General features: G+C 44.5%; 1 protein-coding gene and 1 non-coding gene across 2 annotated transcripts; one reads left to right on the top strand and one right to left on the bottom strand.

Annotated features, from left to right (window-relative positions):
- The first annotated feature begins 4,048 nt into the window (after window positions 1-4,048).
- On the top strand, window positions 4,049-10,816 carry LYG2 (lysozyme g2). The gene is made up of 5 exons (XM_040267674.1): window positions 4,049-4,125; window positions 6,573-6,713; window positions 7,467-7,663; window positions 8,582-8,720; window positions 10,581-10,816. The coding sequence occupies exons 1-5, from the start codon at window positions 4,083-4,085 to the stop codon at window positions 10,697-10,699; spliced, it is 639 nt and encodes a 212-aa protein (XP_040123608.1). The 5' UTR covers window positions 4,049-4,082; the 3' UTR covers window positions 10,700-10,816.
- A 243-nt stretch (window positions 10,817-11,059) lies between these two features.
- Window positions 11,060-11,132, bottom strand: TRNAR-UCU. Its single transcript has one exon. It is a non-coding gene; the product is annotated as a tRNA-Arg (tRNA).
- Between the last annotated feature and the right edge of the window lie 3,426 nt (window positions 11,133-14,558).

Here is a 14,558-nt window from a genome sequence, read left to right as displayed (position 1 = left end):
ATTTGTACTTAAAAAGTAGAACAGCATCTACTTGAATGACTGGTAAATATCTGTGACTGGAATTATTTACTCAGACCACAGATAATGCTTTGTGTGCAAACTGGTTGATTTGAGCCTGTCAGGGTAAATCACTCTCTGGGGTCATTGGACCATGGTGCCAGTACCTCTGATGCAGGAGAAGAACATGGATTTTGGAATTTTACAGTTCTGGGTTCACATTCCAGCTTTGCCATGTCCTACACGTGTAACCTTTGATAAGTCTTAACTTCTCTGAGTCTCATTTTCCTCATCTCTAAAATAAAGGATAATACCTACCTCACAAGGTCGTTGGGAGGATCAAACGATACAATGTCCACGGCAACCTAAGGGACTGCTGCTGCTGCTGCTGCTAAGTCGCTTCAGTCCTAATGGACAATGGGTGTCAAATAAATGCTCATTTGTAGTCTCATAACTTGGGGAAAGCTTCATAAACCACATGAGTTTGAAAGCCATTTTTCAAACTGCAGAGGTCTTGGACATAAAGACCTTCATACCTGGAAGGACTGGAGGCCCCTTCTCTGAAAACAGGGAGAAGAATAAACTCAGCTCTACATTCAACAGTCCTTTCTGTGTTTTATGATTTTTTTTATTCTCTAGAGACAGCTTCAGTCTCTACCCAGTATTTCTTACCTAATTTAACTCTTCTCTACTTGTTCTTCTCCCTTTCTTGATCTTTCTGTTTACTCCTAGCTGGTAAGCCCCACAGAAGCCCTGGCACTGGGAAGGCTATGAGCTTCGGTGCCACAGTCACTGGTGGTAGCCCACGCACTCCGGAGGGCCATCTGGGAGCAGCTGGACCCACGCCAAACCACTTTGTAAAGAGTGGCCCTGACCGCGACGTTGACAGTAGTGGTGGAGCAGGGCCTGCACGAGTCATTTTCCTGATGGCTGAGGCAGGAGCGTCATCAGTCAGGACAGCCTCACCCTTCTTCCCTGGAATGCAAGGCTGGAGGCCATGTGAAGGGCAGACTATTCTACAAACCAGAGATGGATCCGGGCAGCAGCTAGTGCAGTGGGCTGAACAGAGATCAGCTTTTCCCAGGAGGTGTGGTTGCTCACTGCCAGGGAGCCTGGAAGACGCTAGACTCAGGGCCTCTGTCTTCCCTGTCTCCTGCCCAGTCTCCCTCACACCTCTGTTCACCTGGGGGATGAATGAAGAATGTGTACAGTCTTAGAAACTTCTCACACTGGTGGCAAGACCCGTGTCAGACTCTCCTCCCCTCTGGGAAATGTACTTTGCCCAGGACTTCCCTGGTGGTCCATTGGTTAAGAATCTGCCTTTCAAGGCAGGGGATGTGGGTTCCATCCCTGCTCAGGGAACTAAGATCCCACAAACTATGGGGCAACTAAGCCCCTGTACCAAAACTAAAGAGAGGCCTGAGTGCCACAACAAAGACCCAGTGCAGACAGATGCAAAAAAAAAGAACATCCCTTCCACTTTCTGTTTCTGGAGCTGCACAGTGGGCTCCATCTCTTCCTACAAATCAGTATGAAGAGAGTTCATCCTCGAAGAAATGTTCATCCCTGGCCAAATTTTGTTTTCACATTTCTTCAGAAGTTTGGGAAACCGGTACCCATGTTTCTAGCCCCTGGCTTTTCACTGACATCTCAGGAGCAGGCAGACACTCTTAGATCTGCTTGTCAGGCAGAATTGGAGCGAAGAGCCAAAAGGACCGTGTGACCGTGGAATGAAGACCAAAGAGCAGGAGGCTTAGCATTTCAGCTAAACAATCCAAGAGCGGCAGCTGCTAGCATTTCCTATTTATTTATCTTTTTAAGGCTAATTATCTGTTTCTTGTTCTCACATTCAGAAGATGTTTCCCTAGCACAACTTTAGAAACCCAGAAACCGTCCACCAAATATATACCTCCAGTACAACTTGGGGGTTCATTAGATTAATTGATTAATAGCGGTTAATATATGCTTTTAAATCCTTTTATTAAAAGGGCCACCTAAGCCCGGAGTACCATTATAATCAGGCCTAATGAGGTCAGTGGTTTATAGAGAGGGCTTTAAAGCATATATAAAGCTCCTCCCAGATCGGAGGTACAGGATGAAGGTGAGAGAGGCAAGCAAGTATGCATGCTGGTGTTTAAAATCTCCTCCACAGCACAAGAGCTGCATTGAAGGCAGTGGATTGAAACCAGGAAGATGGAAATTTGCTAATGGATTTTTGAACTTAAACCAACCTGTTATAGGACCAAGGCCACCACTGTGTAAAGTCCTAACAGGTTGCTGCTGAGTTCAGAAGACCTTCTCAAAGAGAGACAGGAGATTTTCCTCTGCAAAGTCCCAAACCAGGTTAGTCTTAGCTTTGTTGTGTTTTTTGTTTTTTAATTGGAGTATAATTGCTTTACAATGTTGTGTTAGTTTCTGCTGTACCATGAAGTATATCAGCTATAAGTATACATATATCCCCTCCCTATTAAGCCTCCCTCCCCAACTACCCCCACCCGTATCCCACTCCTGTAGGTCACAGAGCACCAGTGACCTCCCTGTGCTATATAGCAGGTTTTCAGTAGCTATCTGTGTTACACATGGCAGTGCATATATGTCAGTCCTAATCTCCCAGTGTAGCCAGTATGGAGAACAGTTTGGAGTCCTAGCCTTGTTATATCTTGTAAAACACATAGGCTGCTTTTTGAATGAAGCCAAGAATAGAGCCCATGGGGGAAGAAATGGAGCACAGCAAACCTCTTCTGAGTCACGATCTCAAAGGTGCCTCTTATCTAAAGTGGTTTCTCTTGATTTTCTCAGGAAACTAGTACAAGAATAGGAACAAAATTGCGGTGTGACCTTGTTTGGAGATGGATGGGAGTGTGTGTGTAGGTAACATATGTAAGTAGTTGTTCATAGACTCCTGTGCTGAACAAGAGGGGTGGAACAGGAGGGTGGGAGGGAGGCTGAAGAGGGAAGGGGATATATGTATACCTATGCAGATGGTGACAGCAGCCTTGGAAGAAAAGTTATGACCAACCTAGACAGCATATTCAAAAGCAGAGACATTACTTTGCCAACAAAGGTCCGTCTAGTCAAGGCTATGGTTTTTCCAGTAGTCATGTATGGATGTGAGAGTTGGACTATAAAGAAAGCTGAGCACCGAAGAATCGGTGCTCTTGAACTGTGGTGTTGGAGAAGACTCTTGAGAATCCCTTGGACTGCATGGAGATCCAACCAGTCCATTCTAACGGAGATCAGTCCTGGGTGTTCTTTGGAAGGAATGATGCTAAAGCTGAAACTCCAGTACTTTGGCCACCTGATGCAAAGAACTGACTCATTTGAAAAGACTCTGATTCCGGGAGAGATTGAAGGTGGGAGGAGAAGGGGATGGCAGAGGATGAGATGGTTGGATGGCATCACTGACTCAATGGACATGAGTTTGAGTAAGCTCTAGGAGTTGGTGATGGACTGGGAGGCCTGGCGTGCTGCAGTCCACGGAGTCACAGAGTCAGACGTGACTGAGTGACTGGACTGAACTGACCTGATGACTGATTTGGGCTTCCTTGGTGCTCAGAGGTCCAGAACCTGCCTGCCAAAGCCGAAGAAGTAGGTTAGACACCTGAGTCAGGAAGGCCCCTTGGAAGAGGAGAGGGCAACCCTCTCTAGTGTTCTTGCCTGGGAAATCCCACAGACAGAGGAGCCTGGCAGGGCTGCAATCCATGGGGCTGCAAGAGTTGGACATGTCTTAGCAAATAAACAGCAACAACATGGCTGATTCAGGCCACTGTATAGCAGAAACCAAAACAACATTGTAAAGCAATTATACCCCAACTTAAAAATAAATTTTAAAAAGATGTTCATGGGCTCATGTCAGTATGAAATCTGATTAAAATGAGTTGGGGAGTTGGTGCTTAGGATAGAGAGTGATCCAGTGAACTGAGTCTATGAGAATATCTTGGACACACAAAGAGGGCACAGAATTGAAAAGAAACTTTTTAAAGAAAATCAAAACTAGTTTCTTTAGGAAACTTCCAAGTTTTAAAATTAACCAGTTCCTCTTTTGAATCAGCACAGGTGCTGTAGGACACGAGTCACCGCCTACCATGCTATCTTTTGCCCTGTTTGGGGGCCTTTTTGTCCTCATTGGTAAGTCCTTGATTGACACTTAGCACTGTTTGCAAGGTGTCCACAAAAACATCTAGCCCCATCCAACCCAGTCATAAATCAGAAATGGTAGTGATTATATGTCATGGGGTTGGGGGTGGGCTCTCCTGACAGGCCCAGCCATGAATCAGGTGCTTATTTCTATAATTAAGAGTGTTTTCTTGCCAAGCAAATGGAGGTGTTATCAGTAGGAAATTCTGGAACAGTGCTTTGTGAGGCAAGACATAGGAAGAGAAAACTGTCAATTCCAGACAGTAAATAAGAGTTATATGAGTAAATAGAAAAGATTCTAGTCTGAGAGGAGTTTAGAAGAAAGAGTTCACATTCAGTCAGTATGATGCGCCCAAAAAGGCATTTGGGGAGATACATGCCAGTGGAAGTCCCCTGCCGATGCAGGGGACGAGAGATGCAGGTTCCATCCCTGGGTGGGGAAGATCCTCCGAGGAGGACATGGTAACCCACTGCAGTGCTCTTGCCTGGAGAATCCCACGCACAGAGGAGCCTGGCGGACGACAGCCCATAGGGTTGCAAAGAGGCGGACATAACTTAAATGACTTAGCATGCACGCATAGAGTTTTTGCTTTTCATTTTTTTAGAATGTCTTTTTCTCTATTTGATGTAATTTATTTTATTATAGAAATATTCATAAGATCAAAATAGACTTCACGAGTGGATTGGGGAGGTCAGTTAAGAGGCTGAACATTAAACCAGACCAGCCACGAGGCTGGTTTTGCTATGGTGGTAGCAGATGTGATGAGAAGTGGTCAGATTCTGGATGTATGTTTTCTGTCTGCACCCTCACTCTCAAACCCCATGCTTCAGTTTTTTTAATTAATTTATTTATTTTAATTGGAGGCCAATTACTTTATAACCCATGCTTCAATTTTACATGTGATCTGTGTTGTGGGACTCCGTCCATTCATTCACTCATATGTATTTCACACACACCCTGTAGGCACGAACACTGTCAAACACCAAGGGCCAAGAGGGGAGTCAAGGCGATGCTCCTGTTCTCTGCCTCACATGGGAATCCACACAGCTTAAAGAAATGTAAGGGCTTTGCTGGTTTACGTTGCATCTATGATCTAGATAGGCTTTCTCAGCATCCCGAGTTTACTTGATGGTTTCACTCTCTGCCCTTTTGGTTCACTTTTTAATTCCTTTTTTGCCTGTTTGTATATGGGAGAGAGAAGATTATGTCTGCATTTTTTATTTGTTTTGATGAGTTTTGCTTTTTAAAAATCACATACTTGTGAAGAGTTAATCTTTAGAGTTGCTTTGCTTTCCTTTGAAGATAAATATTACCTAACCTATCTGCCTACCAATGCAGGAGACGTGGGTTCGATTCCTGGGTTGGAAAGATTCCTGGAAAAGGAAATGGCAATCTGCTCCAGTATTCTTGCTGGGGAAATCCCATTGACAGAGGATCCTTGTGGGCTACAGTCCATGGGATCACAAAAGAGCCAGGCATGATTTAGCCACTAAACATTTGCAAGGAAGAGTTCCATTGACTTTGTGCCTAATTCTAAGAAAGTCTCTAGAATTTATCAGTTCAGTTCAGTCAATCAGTCGTTGTCCGACTCTTTGCGACCCCATGAATCCACTGTCTAGTTAATCAGAACTGATCAACGGGAAAAGGGTAAAATCCACCTCTCTAGTTAAAAACACCATTCACAACACTAAGTGAAACACAGGTTTTCACAGCAGATGTTTTAACAAATATAATTTACAACAAAAATTTGTGGTCTTAAGGCACAATTCAGCCATCCTAACAACTACTAGAAGAGACTTTTCAACTTATAGACAAGCTTCTTATCTCCTTCAGTAAATAGAAACTCACTTCATAATAACAAAATGAAAAATAAGAATAGATTTAACTTAAATTTCATGGTAAGTTAAATTTTATTTCCAATTTTCTTAATTAGACTTAGAAACTCAACTTCACAGAAAAATGATATCAAACTACTATTTTAAGTGAATGATACCCTTCTTTCTTTAAGCGAATGATACTCTTCTTTCTTATCTTCCTAAACAAAAGCCATTATGAATTCAGATGTTTACATTTCCAGAAGCACTTGTGTCAGAGGTGTCTTAAAATTTTTCTCCAAGTTTTTACTTAACACTCTACTGGCAGTTTTCCTTCTGATGAAGATTGCAGCAAATGTTTTTGAGACCTACAGGGACTGATTGTCATAATACTTTGAACAAAGTTAGGAATTAAGGGTAGTATTCAATTCTTTTAAGGTTGGACTAGGGTGGGAAGAGGGAGTCTTCTGTCCTGTTCCGTCTAGTGAGCCATTCTGCGGTCTTGGAGAGGGGCTTGGGAGGATTAAGCCTATGGCTTTGCCATTGGTTTAGTAATACTCATAAGAGCAACTCGAGCAGTATTTCCTCGAAGGTTTCAGGCGAACTATCATTCTGCCCTACAGGCACTTCCTGGGGCTCACACTCCTTCACTCACACAATGAGTCCTCGCCTGCACTTCCGCCTGTACCATGGCTGCTACGGCGACATCACGACCATGGAGACCCCTGGTGTCCCCTGTGATAACACCAGGATGATTGCCTGCGGTGAGTGTAAGGCCGTGCAAGCGTCTAGCTAGCCTCCTTTCATCATTTTCAGATTCTTTCTTAGGAAGTAGCTTAATTTTGAGAAGTTCATTTTTATAGCTGCATTATCAAAATTAAAAACTAGAGGAAAACAAAATCCCGACCCATCTAACAAACTTCTTCTGTTTTCCCTTCATCCTTTCCAAACCTGACCCAGATGTGTTTACTTCTACATAGTAAAACGTCCGTTTCTGGCTCTGTTTTCTGTCTGTTGCTGGGTTTGCTTCACGTTACAACATGAGCATCTCGGGCAAGGCTCCCTGTATGTCCTCTCCTGGTCTTCTGTTTCAAAGACTCTTCACGTTGTCTCAGTATTAGCATGTCAGAGTTTGAAGCAACTGCAAAGTCAATCTAATCCTACCTTCCCAATTTACAGATCAGACAACTGAGGCTTAGCAAGGAGGAAGGACTTCCCAAGGTTCTGGGGCTAGGTAGCAGCAGAACCAGACTCAAACTTAGGTTGGCTGACTTCATGTCCAAGACTTCCCCCCTTGCACCAAGTGTGGCTGAAAACAGAAGAACAATGAAGAAAGTGGAAGTGATATCCATCTGGGCTATGGACCTTTCTGGGTTTATGCAATCAGAGATCAAAAATGTCCTAAAATGGTTGTCCCAAGCCTGAGGGGCTACAGTCAGGAGCTGTGGCTTACTTATTAAACTGAAAAAGAGTTCTCTTATGAAGTGGAGAACACTGTTTATTTTCTATTGACGCAGGCATCCGTGGTTCTGAGATGTTTGCTGAGATGGATTTGAAGGCCTTACAGTCTTACCAAATTCTGATCAAAGAAATTGGACTCCGGCACTGTGTGGACCCTGCTCTCATTGCAGCCATCATCTCTAGAGAAAGCCATGGTGGAACCATCCTGCTGGATGGCTGGGACCACACAGGACTTAAATTTGGCCTGATGCAGGTACTCAACCAGAAGCTTTTCATCAGCCCCACTCCATCCTTCCTGATAGATTATTTGCATCTATTTGCATTTATCCTAGACTTTAAAACACTGGTATTTGCATAGCTTCTGCTGGTAATTCTGTAACATGTCAAGATATACCAGTTATTTGATATCTTTTTAAAAAAGTATCTTATGGGTGTTATAACTACAATTTGCAATGAATACTATGCAATATACTTAAATTGAGAAAATCTTATTTAAAAAAGGGCACTATTACCAGTATCCACGTGAGGTTCATGAAATAGTAAATTTCATCCATGTAGATGAAAACATTATAATGAAGTCCTACTTGAACCAAATTGTTCGTTAGGCAATTTGGAGGAAGGGGACTCAAATTTTCAGAATATTTGCTTCCAGGCTTTTATTATTTTTTATTTTAAAATTCATATTTAATTATTTTTTGGCTGTGTCATACAGCTTGTAGGATCTTTGTTCCCTGACCAGGGATTGAACCTGGGCCATGGAAGTGAAGTCACCAAATCCCAACCACCGGACCACCAGGGAATTCCACCAGGCTTTATTTTGAATGGTCTGAGAAACCCAGACTTCTAGTCTCCCCACTTTGACTGCAAATATCACTGCAAATATCTAGACTTTGGGTGGTCATTATTTGTTTTAAAACAACTTTTTCCTTTATTTATTTGTTAATATTTGAGTGCTTAACTAAAACTATGCCACACCCAGTTCTCCCAAATCTTACTTTGTTTTTCAGACTCTCTTTCCTGTGAAAGAAAGGGCATTTAGAATTGATTCTGTGGAAACAAAGAAAAGGGGCAAGGCGGTGCCCATGACCTTGAACATAAGGAGTAGAAATCAGGACAACAGAAACCTGTCTTGTTCCATTCAGATGCTGACATTCTTATCTGAATTTTCTAGCTTGATAAAAACATTCATCGTCCTGTTGGTACCTGGGATGGCAAAGAACACCTTTTGCAGGCTGTTGGGATTCTCACAGACAGAATTAAGGCAATCCAGAAAAAATTCCCCGGCTGGAGTGTGGCTCAGCACCTCAAAGGTAGGCCAGATGTGTAGTGCTTTGTTTAGAAGAGCGGTGAGTGAGGGAGCCCTGAAGGCCGGGTATGCCCTGGGTATTCCTGGGCCCATGCCCACCAGGGCAGCACTGGACCTGGGAGGAGCCTGAACGCTCTCTGAAGCACTGAGCTCCCTGGAGTGGTCTTCTTTTCTGCTTCCATTCCCATTCTGCCAGACGTTGGGGTTCCTTTTACATCTCTCCTTGGTTTTCCTTTTTAAAAAACATTTACTTATTTATGGCTGTGCTGCGTCTTCGTTGCTGCACACAGGATTTTCTATAGTTGTGGCAACTGGAGGCTACTCTCTAGCTGTGGTGCACAGGCTTCTCAGTGTGGAGGCATGGTGGCATGGGCTCCAGGCATGCGGGCTTCAGCAGTTGCAGCGCATGGGCTCGGTGGTTGCAGCTCGGGAGCTGCAGAGCACAGGCTCGGTAGTTGTGGTTCACAGGCTTAGTTGTCCCTGTGGCATGTGAGATCTTCCAGGACCAGGGATCAAACCCGTGTCCCCTGGCTTGGCAGGGGATTTCTAAGCACTGAACCACCAGGGAAGACTTCTCATTGGTCCTTGAGCCAATCATTGGTCCTTGAGTGATGCCCTGAGAGTTAGTGTGATCGTTTAAAAGAATATGTTTGCCTTTCTCTGATGGGTTTTTTCCCCCTGGTGCAAGAAACTGTTGCCCACTTTCTGAACTGTTGGAATGAATGTTCACCCTGTGAACATCCTCAGTGACAGCAAGGCTTTAAGTACCATGATGTGTCCAGGGAAAGATGCCTTCTAAGCTGATCACAGACCACCTCAGGTTCAGCATCTCCCAGACTGAATCAACTCACTTTGCCTGCTCGCTCAGTTGTACCTGACTCTTTTTGACCCCATGGACTGTAGGCCACCAGGCTCCTCTGTCGATGAGCTTTCCCAGGCAGGAATACTGGAGAAGGTTGCCATTTCCTTCTCCAGGGAATCTTCCCAACCCAGGGAATCTTCCCAACCCAGGGATCCCACATCTCTTGCATCTCCTGCATTGGCAGGTGGGTTCTTTGCCAGCTGAGCAACGGGGAAGCGAATTAACTCACTAGCCTCCCATTATACATTTGCTTTTTCTTTGTATTTTCTGTCTCTGTGGAAGGCACCATAATACACCCAGTCATCCCGGCCAGAACAACCAATTGTTTTCTGAGGTTCCCTGGTTCCTTCTCCTTTTACATTCAACCACACCTCCTACAGACCCATCATATGCAAGTACCTCTCTCCTTCCAGACTTTACAGCCTGATTTTTGAATAATCAGTTTCTATATTCTATTTCAAGGTCCTAGGTGGCAGGGATCAGGACCAGGGGTCTTTTTCGCTAGACATCCAAGCAGAGCATGGTTATGTTAAACACATGAGGAACTACTGAAGATTAACCTTCTAGGGTATAACACACGCGTGCATACTGCACACATACCCCTACAAAGAAATGAGTATGTCTCGGGCATCATTGTGCAGTGTGCAAGTCAGTGTGGCACCCACCCTGGTGCACAGTAGTTGCTTAAAAACATTTATTGAATGAATGAGTGAGTGAATAAATGAGTTATTGAACGACTGAGACAATGTTACAAGTATTCTCAGAGTGAAGATTGGTAAAGCAATGAGAAGCAAATCTGACTTTTGCAGCAAGAAAACAAAAGCCTCTAGAAAAAGAGAGACAGAAGGAAAGCAATCTGGAATTTTCTCAGTGACTCTTGAGGAAGTGGATCCTCTGAGGAGGGGAGGAAGGGGGAAATAAGATCTGGGACTGTGCTTTTGGCTCACAGCTTACTTTTGTTGAAAGTTAATTTTTCAACCTGAACCTCTGGTTTCATTTCAGGTGGTCTCTCAGCCTTCAAGTCAGGAACTGAAGCCATTGCCACCTCCGCAGACATACAGGCTGACTATGTCAATGATGTTTTAGCCCGAGCTAAGTTCTATAAGAAACATGGCTTCTAGACAAAGCTCCATGGGCGGGCCAGGTTGGTAGGTGCTCATATGACCCCTCTTTGAGGATTTGATAAGGGTGTGTTGTACCCAATGCTGGCAAAGAATGGTTGCACTTAAGACAAAAAATTCATTTCCTACTCTTCTTCATGCAAATAAGCATAAAAGAAGGAAAATCCTTCCAGTTCACATTATGTTTTCTGTGAGATATATAGATATATGCATAATTACTGTGCAGTGAAAGTGAATATCACAGTAAGTTATGTATTCTTACCATATTCTTAGGAATAAGTCTGCCTGTTCCAGCAGGGCCTCATTTTAGCCCACGATTTTTCTTTTCTTGACTACACCAAGCGGCATGTGGGATCTTAGTTCCCTGACCAGGGATCGAACCTGTGCCCCCTGCAGTAGAAGCACAGAGTCTTAACCACTGGACCACCAGGAAGTCCTAGTTCATGATTTCAATGCCCACATACTCCCTGTCTTACCAGAATTACTAAAAAGAAGAGAGCCTGACCTGAGCCTTGGACCTCCTCCCAGCATCTGCTCAAGCCCCTGGAGCTTTGCGTGTGAGGGATGCCTGACTCATAAGCCAACCTGGGAGACGGTGGAGAAACCGTCAAATACCCAGGGTAGAATTTGAGCTCCCTGGGCACTTGAGAGCCAACCTCGGCGAAGCTAATCCTCCTCAAGGACCGCATCCCTCAGGCCCATTCCTGCCTCCTATGTCTTCTTCCTCTTCTTTGATGAAGATACAGGGACTGGCTTCTCTTCTTTCCTTTTTAGTCAGTAGTTGCTGCCACATGCTGTTTCAAGGGGTCCATTCGCCACAAAATATGGCTGAAGATAAGCATATTGGGCCTGAATTTGTTGTGGTTCTTTAGGTGCAAGTAAAAGCCAATCCTCGAAATTTTAAGCAATAAAAGGAAATTACTGGAAAGGCTCACAGAGCCAATGAGAAGATCAAGGACAAGAAGAGAAACCAGGCAACTCTGGACTCTGGGTAGCAGGAACCAGCTGACCGTGGTTTGTAGCACCCTACTGCATGAATCAGCTAGTGCGCTCACTGCATAAATGAACTCCAATGCCCTTTTCTCCCTTCCTTTCACCATTCTGCTTCACTTTTATCGTCCCAGGGGAGAGAGTCTGATGGACTATCTTGGATCATACACATACCCATGGGCTGGCTGCTTTGCTTTCTGGTCTTGCCCAGACCACCTACCATGGGGAAGAGACATTCCTCCTGAAACCTCAGGTAGAGTGTGGCTTTTACTTCCATACTTAGGAGAAAACACCAGTAACATGTTGTATGTAAAGTTCTCAAAGTCCCTGCCGATGTGGTCCTTGCTGGGCCTTTAGCTTCCTTCAGAGATATTTGATGAATGTTTCTATGCATAACTTCTTTCTGAGGAGGAATCAAAATCATACCCACCTGACTTCCCTGGTCCAGTGGATAAGAATCTGCCATCAATATAGGGGACAGGGATTCGATCCCTTGTCTGGGAAGATCCCACCTGCTCTGAGACTACTGAGTCTGTGTGCTGCAACTGCTGGGCCCTTGTGCCTTATAGCCTGTGCTCCACAGAAAGAGAAGTCACCGCAATGAGAAGCCCTTGCACGGCAACAAAGAGCAGCCCCACTCACCGAGACTAGAGAAAGCCCTCGAGCAGCAACCAAGGCTCAGCAGAGCCAAAAAAAACACCATAACTGCCTACATCTGAGCCCCCCTGGAGAAAGCCAGGTAAATCCTTCTCTGCTCAATGACCTCTCAACCCTGCCTGAAGATGTGACCCAGGCAGAACTGGGACCCCTGTGTTTCACTGGGGCAGAGCCCATAGTGTGACAGCCTGCAGTATACAGGCCACCATCTTCTATCATCAGATGAGGACCATGCTCTATCAGCTGTCAAATATTTTGATTATTACCTCTGCATATAGGCAATCCAGGACATTCTTTAGACATTCACTTTGCTCAAGAATGATTTCTTCTGTGGGGGAAACCACAAACATGTTCTCCATTTAATTGCAAACTCCTTCAATGTCACCACTAAAACAATAAAGTACACCCAGGTGAGATCATTTCAAAATAATTTAAAAACAAGAAACAGTATGATGACTTATGACTGAGATACCAGATGTTGTAGAGGAGAGCCCATATTTAAGGTGTCATAGTTTGGTTACCATAGAAGTAGACCCTGACCCTGACCCTTAGGTGCAGGTGGTTTATTTGAGCGGTGCAGGGAATGCTGGTATGAAGTGGCTCAGGGATACAGGGAAGGGAAGGCAACTCATAAAACATATGTCATCAAGCTGGCTACCACAATGGGCACTGGAGTCTGGTCCTGCAAGCAAACATCAAGGAATTGTACAAAACACACACTGCAGAATTATTAATATTACACTCTAGGGACAAGGAGCTGGGGTATTTATGCATCAACTTCTAAGAGCCATTGACTGAGTATCTGCCTGCTGAGGGGAGAGCACGTTAATTCTTTGCTCTTCTGGTCTGCCGTGCAACTAGGCAGTGTACTTACCTGCACTTCCAAGGGAAGGAGGCCGTAGATGCCGACATGCACATCCTGGCAGTTGTAAATCAACGGATGATCCTGAAATGTCTAGGGACATAGGAGGGCCCTTGCTTGTGTATAGGGCACTCTCCAGAAAACCTCTCTTTCCTCCCTCTAGCATGTGCTGTTGCTTCAGTCGTGTTCAACTCTTTGTTATCCTATGCACTGTAGCCCGCCAGGCTCCTCTGTCTATGGATTCTCCAGGCAAGAATACTGGAGTGGGTTGCCATGCCCTCCTTCAGGGGATCTTCCCGACCCAGGGATTGAACTGATGTCTCTTATTTCTCCTGTGTGTTCAATCACTGGTCAGGGAACTAAGATCCTGACCATCTCCCCGACCCCAAAACAAACCTCACAAATGCCTGGAACAGAGCCTGGCTTTAGTCAAAGGAACACAAAGGAAGGCCTGGCCAATGAGGGAGAGAAAACACAAAGAACAAAACACAGATTAAAGTGTGAAAGGAATTATGCCACGTGGACATTCCTATTGCTTGGGTTCACTCAATACGTTCCTCAGAAAAGCTATGCTGTTTATTTTTAAGATGAGAGGTTAAAACATGGCTGAAGCTTTAAAAATGTGAAGGGCAGAAAGAGATGGGAAGGCATGGTTTCTGATTGTACTTTTGAGGTTAAAGAGCCTGAACACTTTACAACGGGGTCCCCAACCTCCAGGATCTAATGCCTGGTGATCTGAAGTGGAGCTGATGTAATAATAGAAATAAAGTGCACAATAAATGTAATGCACTTGAATCATCCTGAAACCACATCCCCACCCCCAGTCCGTGGAAACATTGTCTTCCAGGAAACTTGTCCCTGGTGCCAAAAAGGTTAGGGACCACTGTTTTACACGAATGTGCAGGCTCTGGCATCCTGAGAAGGGCTGCACACCAGCAGCCACCAGAATCTGGGTGTGAATTGCTTTTCATTTCTGTTTCACTTGTTTATCTTTTTTGCTGGTTGCCTGGGGTTGAACTCCTATTTGATTGACAAGCTCAAATTTAACAGCAGCAAAGAGTAGCAACACCACTCCAGTGCTTGGCTTTGTCAAATCCAGTTTGAGTGTAATTATCATTGAGGAAAAACAGCTTTTCTCATTTTTTAAAGAATGAAATAAGTTGCTGGAGGCTGTTCACTGTAATTTGAAACTGGCAAAACCATATGGAGCCGTGACTGTGAGCATCCCATCTTATCTGCTTGCACATCCCAAGTCAATGTTGTGAAAATCAACAGGTTTGGCTTCCCTAATTCTCCGTGTGGCTCTGCTCCTAACTGTGTTTCTCCTAGCCTACCTAATTCTTGCTCCCA

The sequence above is a fragment of the Oryx dammah genome, unplaced genomic scaffold (assembly GCF_014754425.2).
Source record: "Oryx dammah isolate SB20612 unplaced genomic scaffold, SCBI_Odam_1.1 HiC_scaffold_25, whole genome shotgun sequence".
Classification (NCBI taxonomy): Eukaryota; Metazoa; Chordata; class Mammalia; order Artiodactyla; family Bovidae; genus Oryx; species Oryx dammah.
Note: the sequence above shows the minus strand (reverse complement) of the source record. Positions and strands in the feature narration are given on the sequence as shown.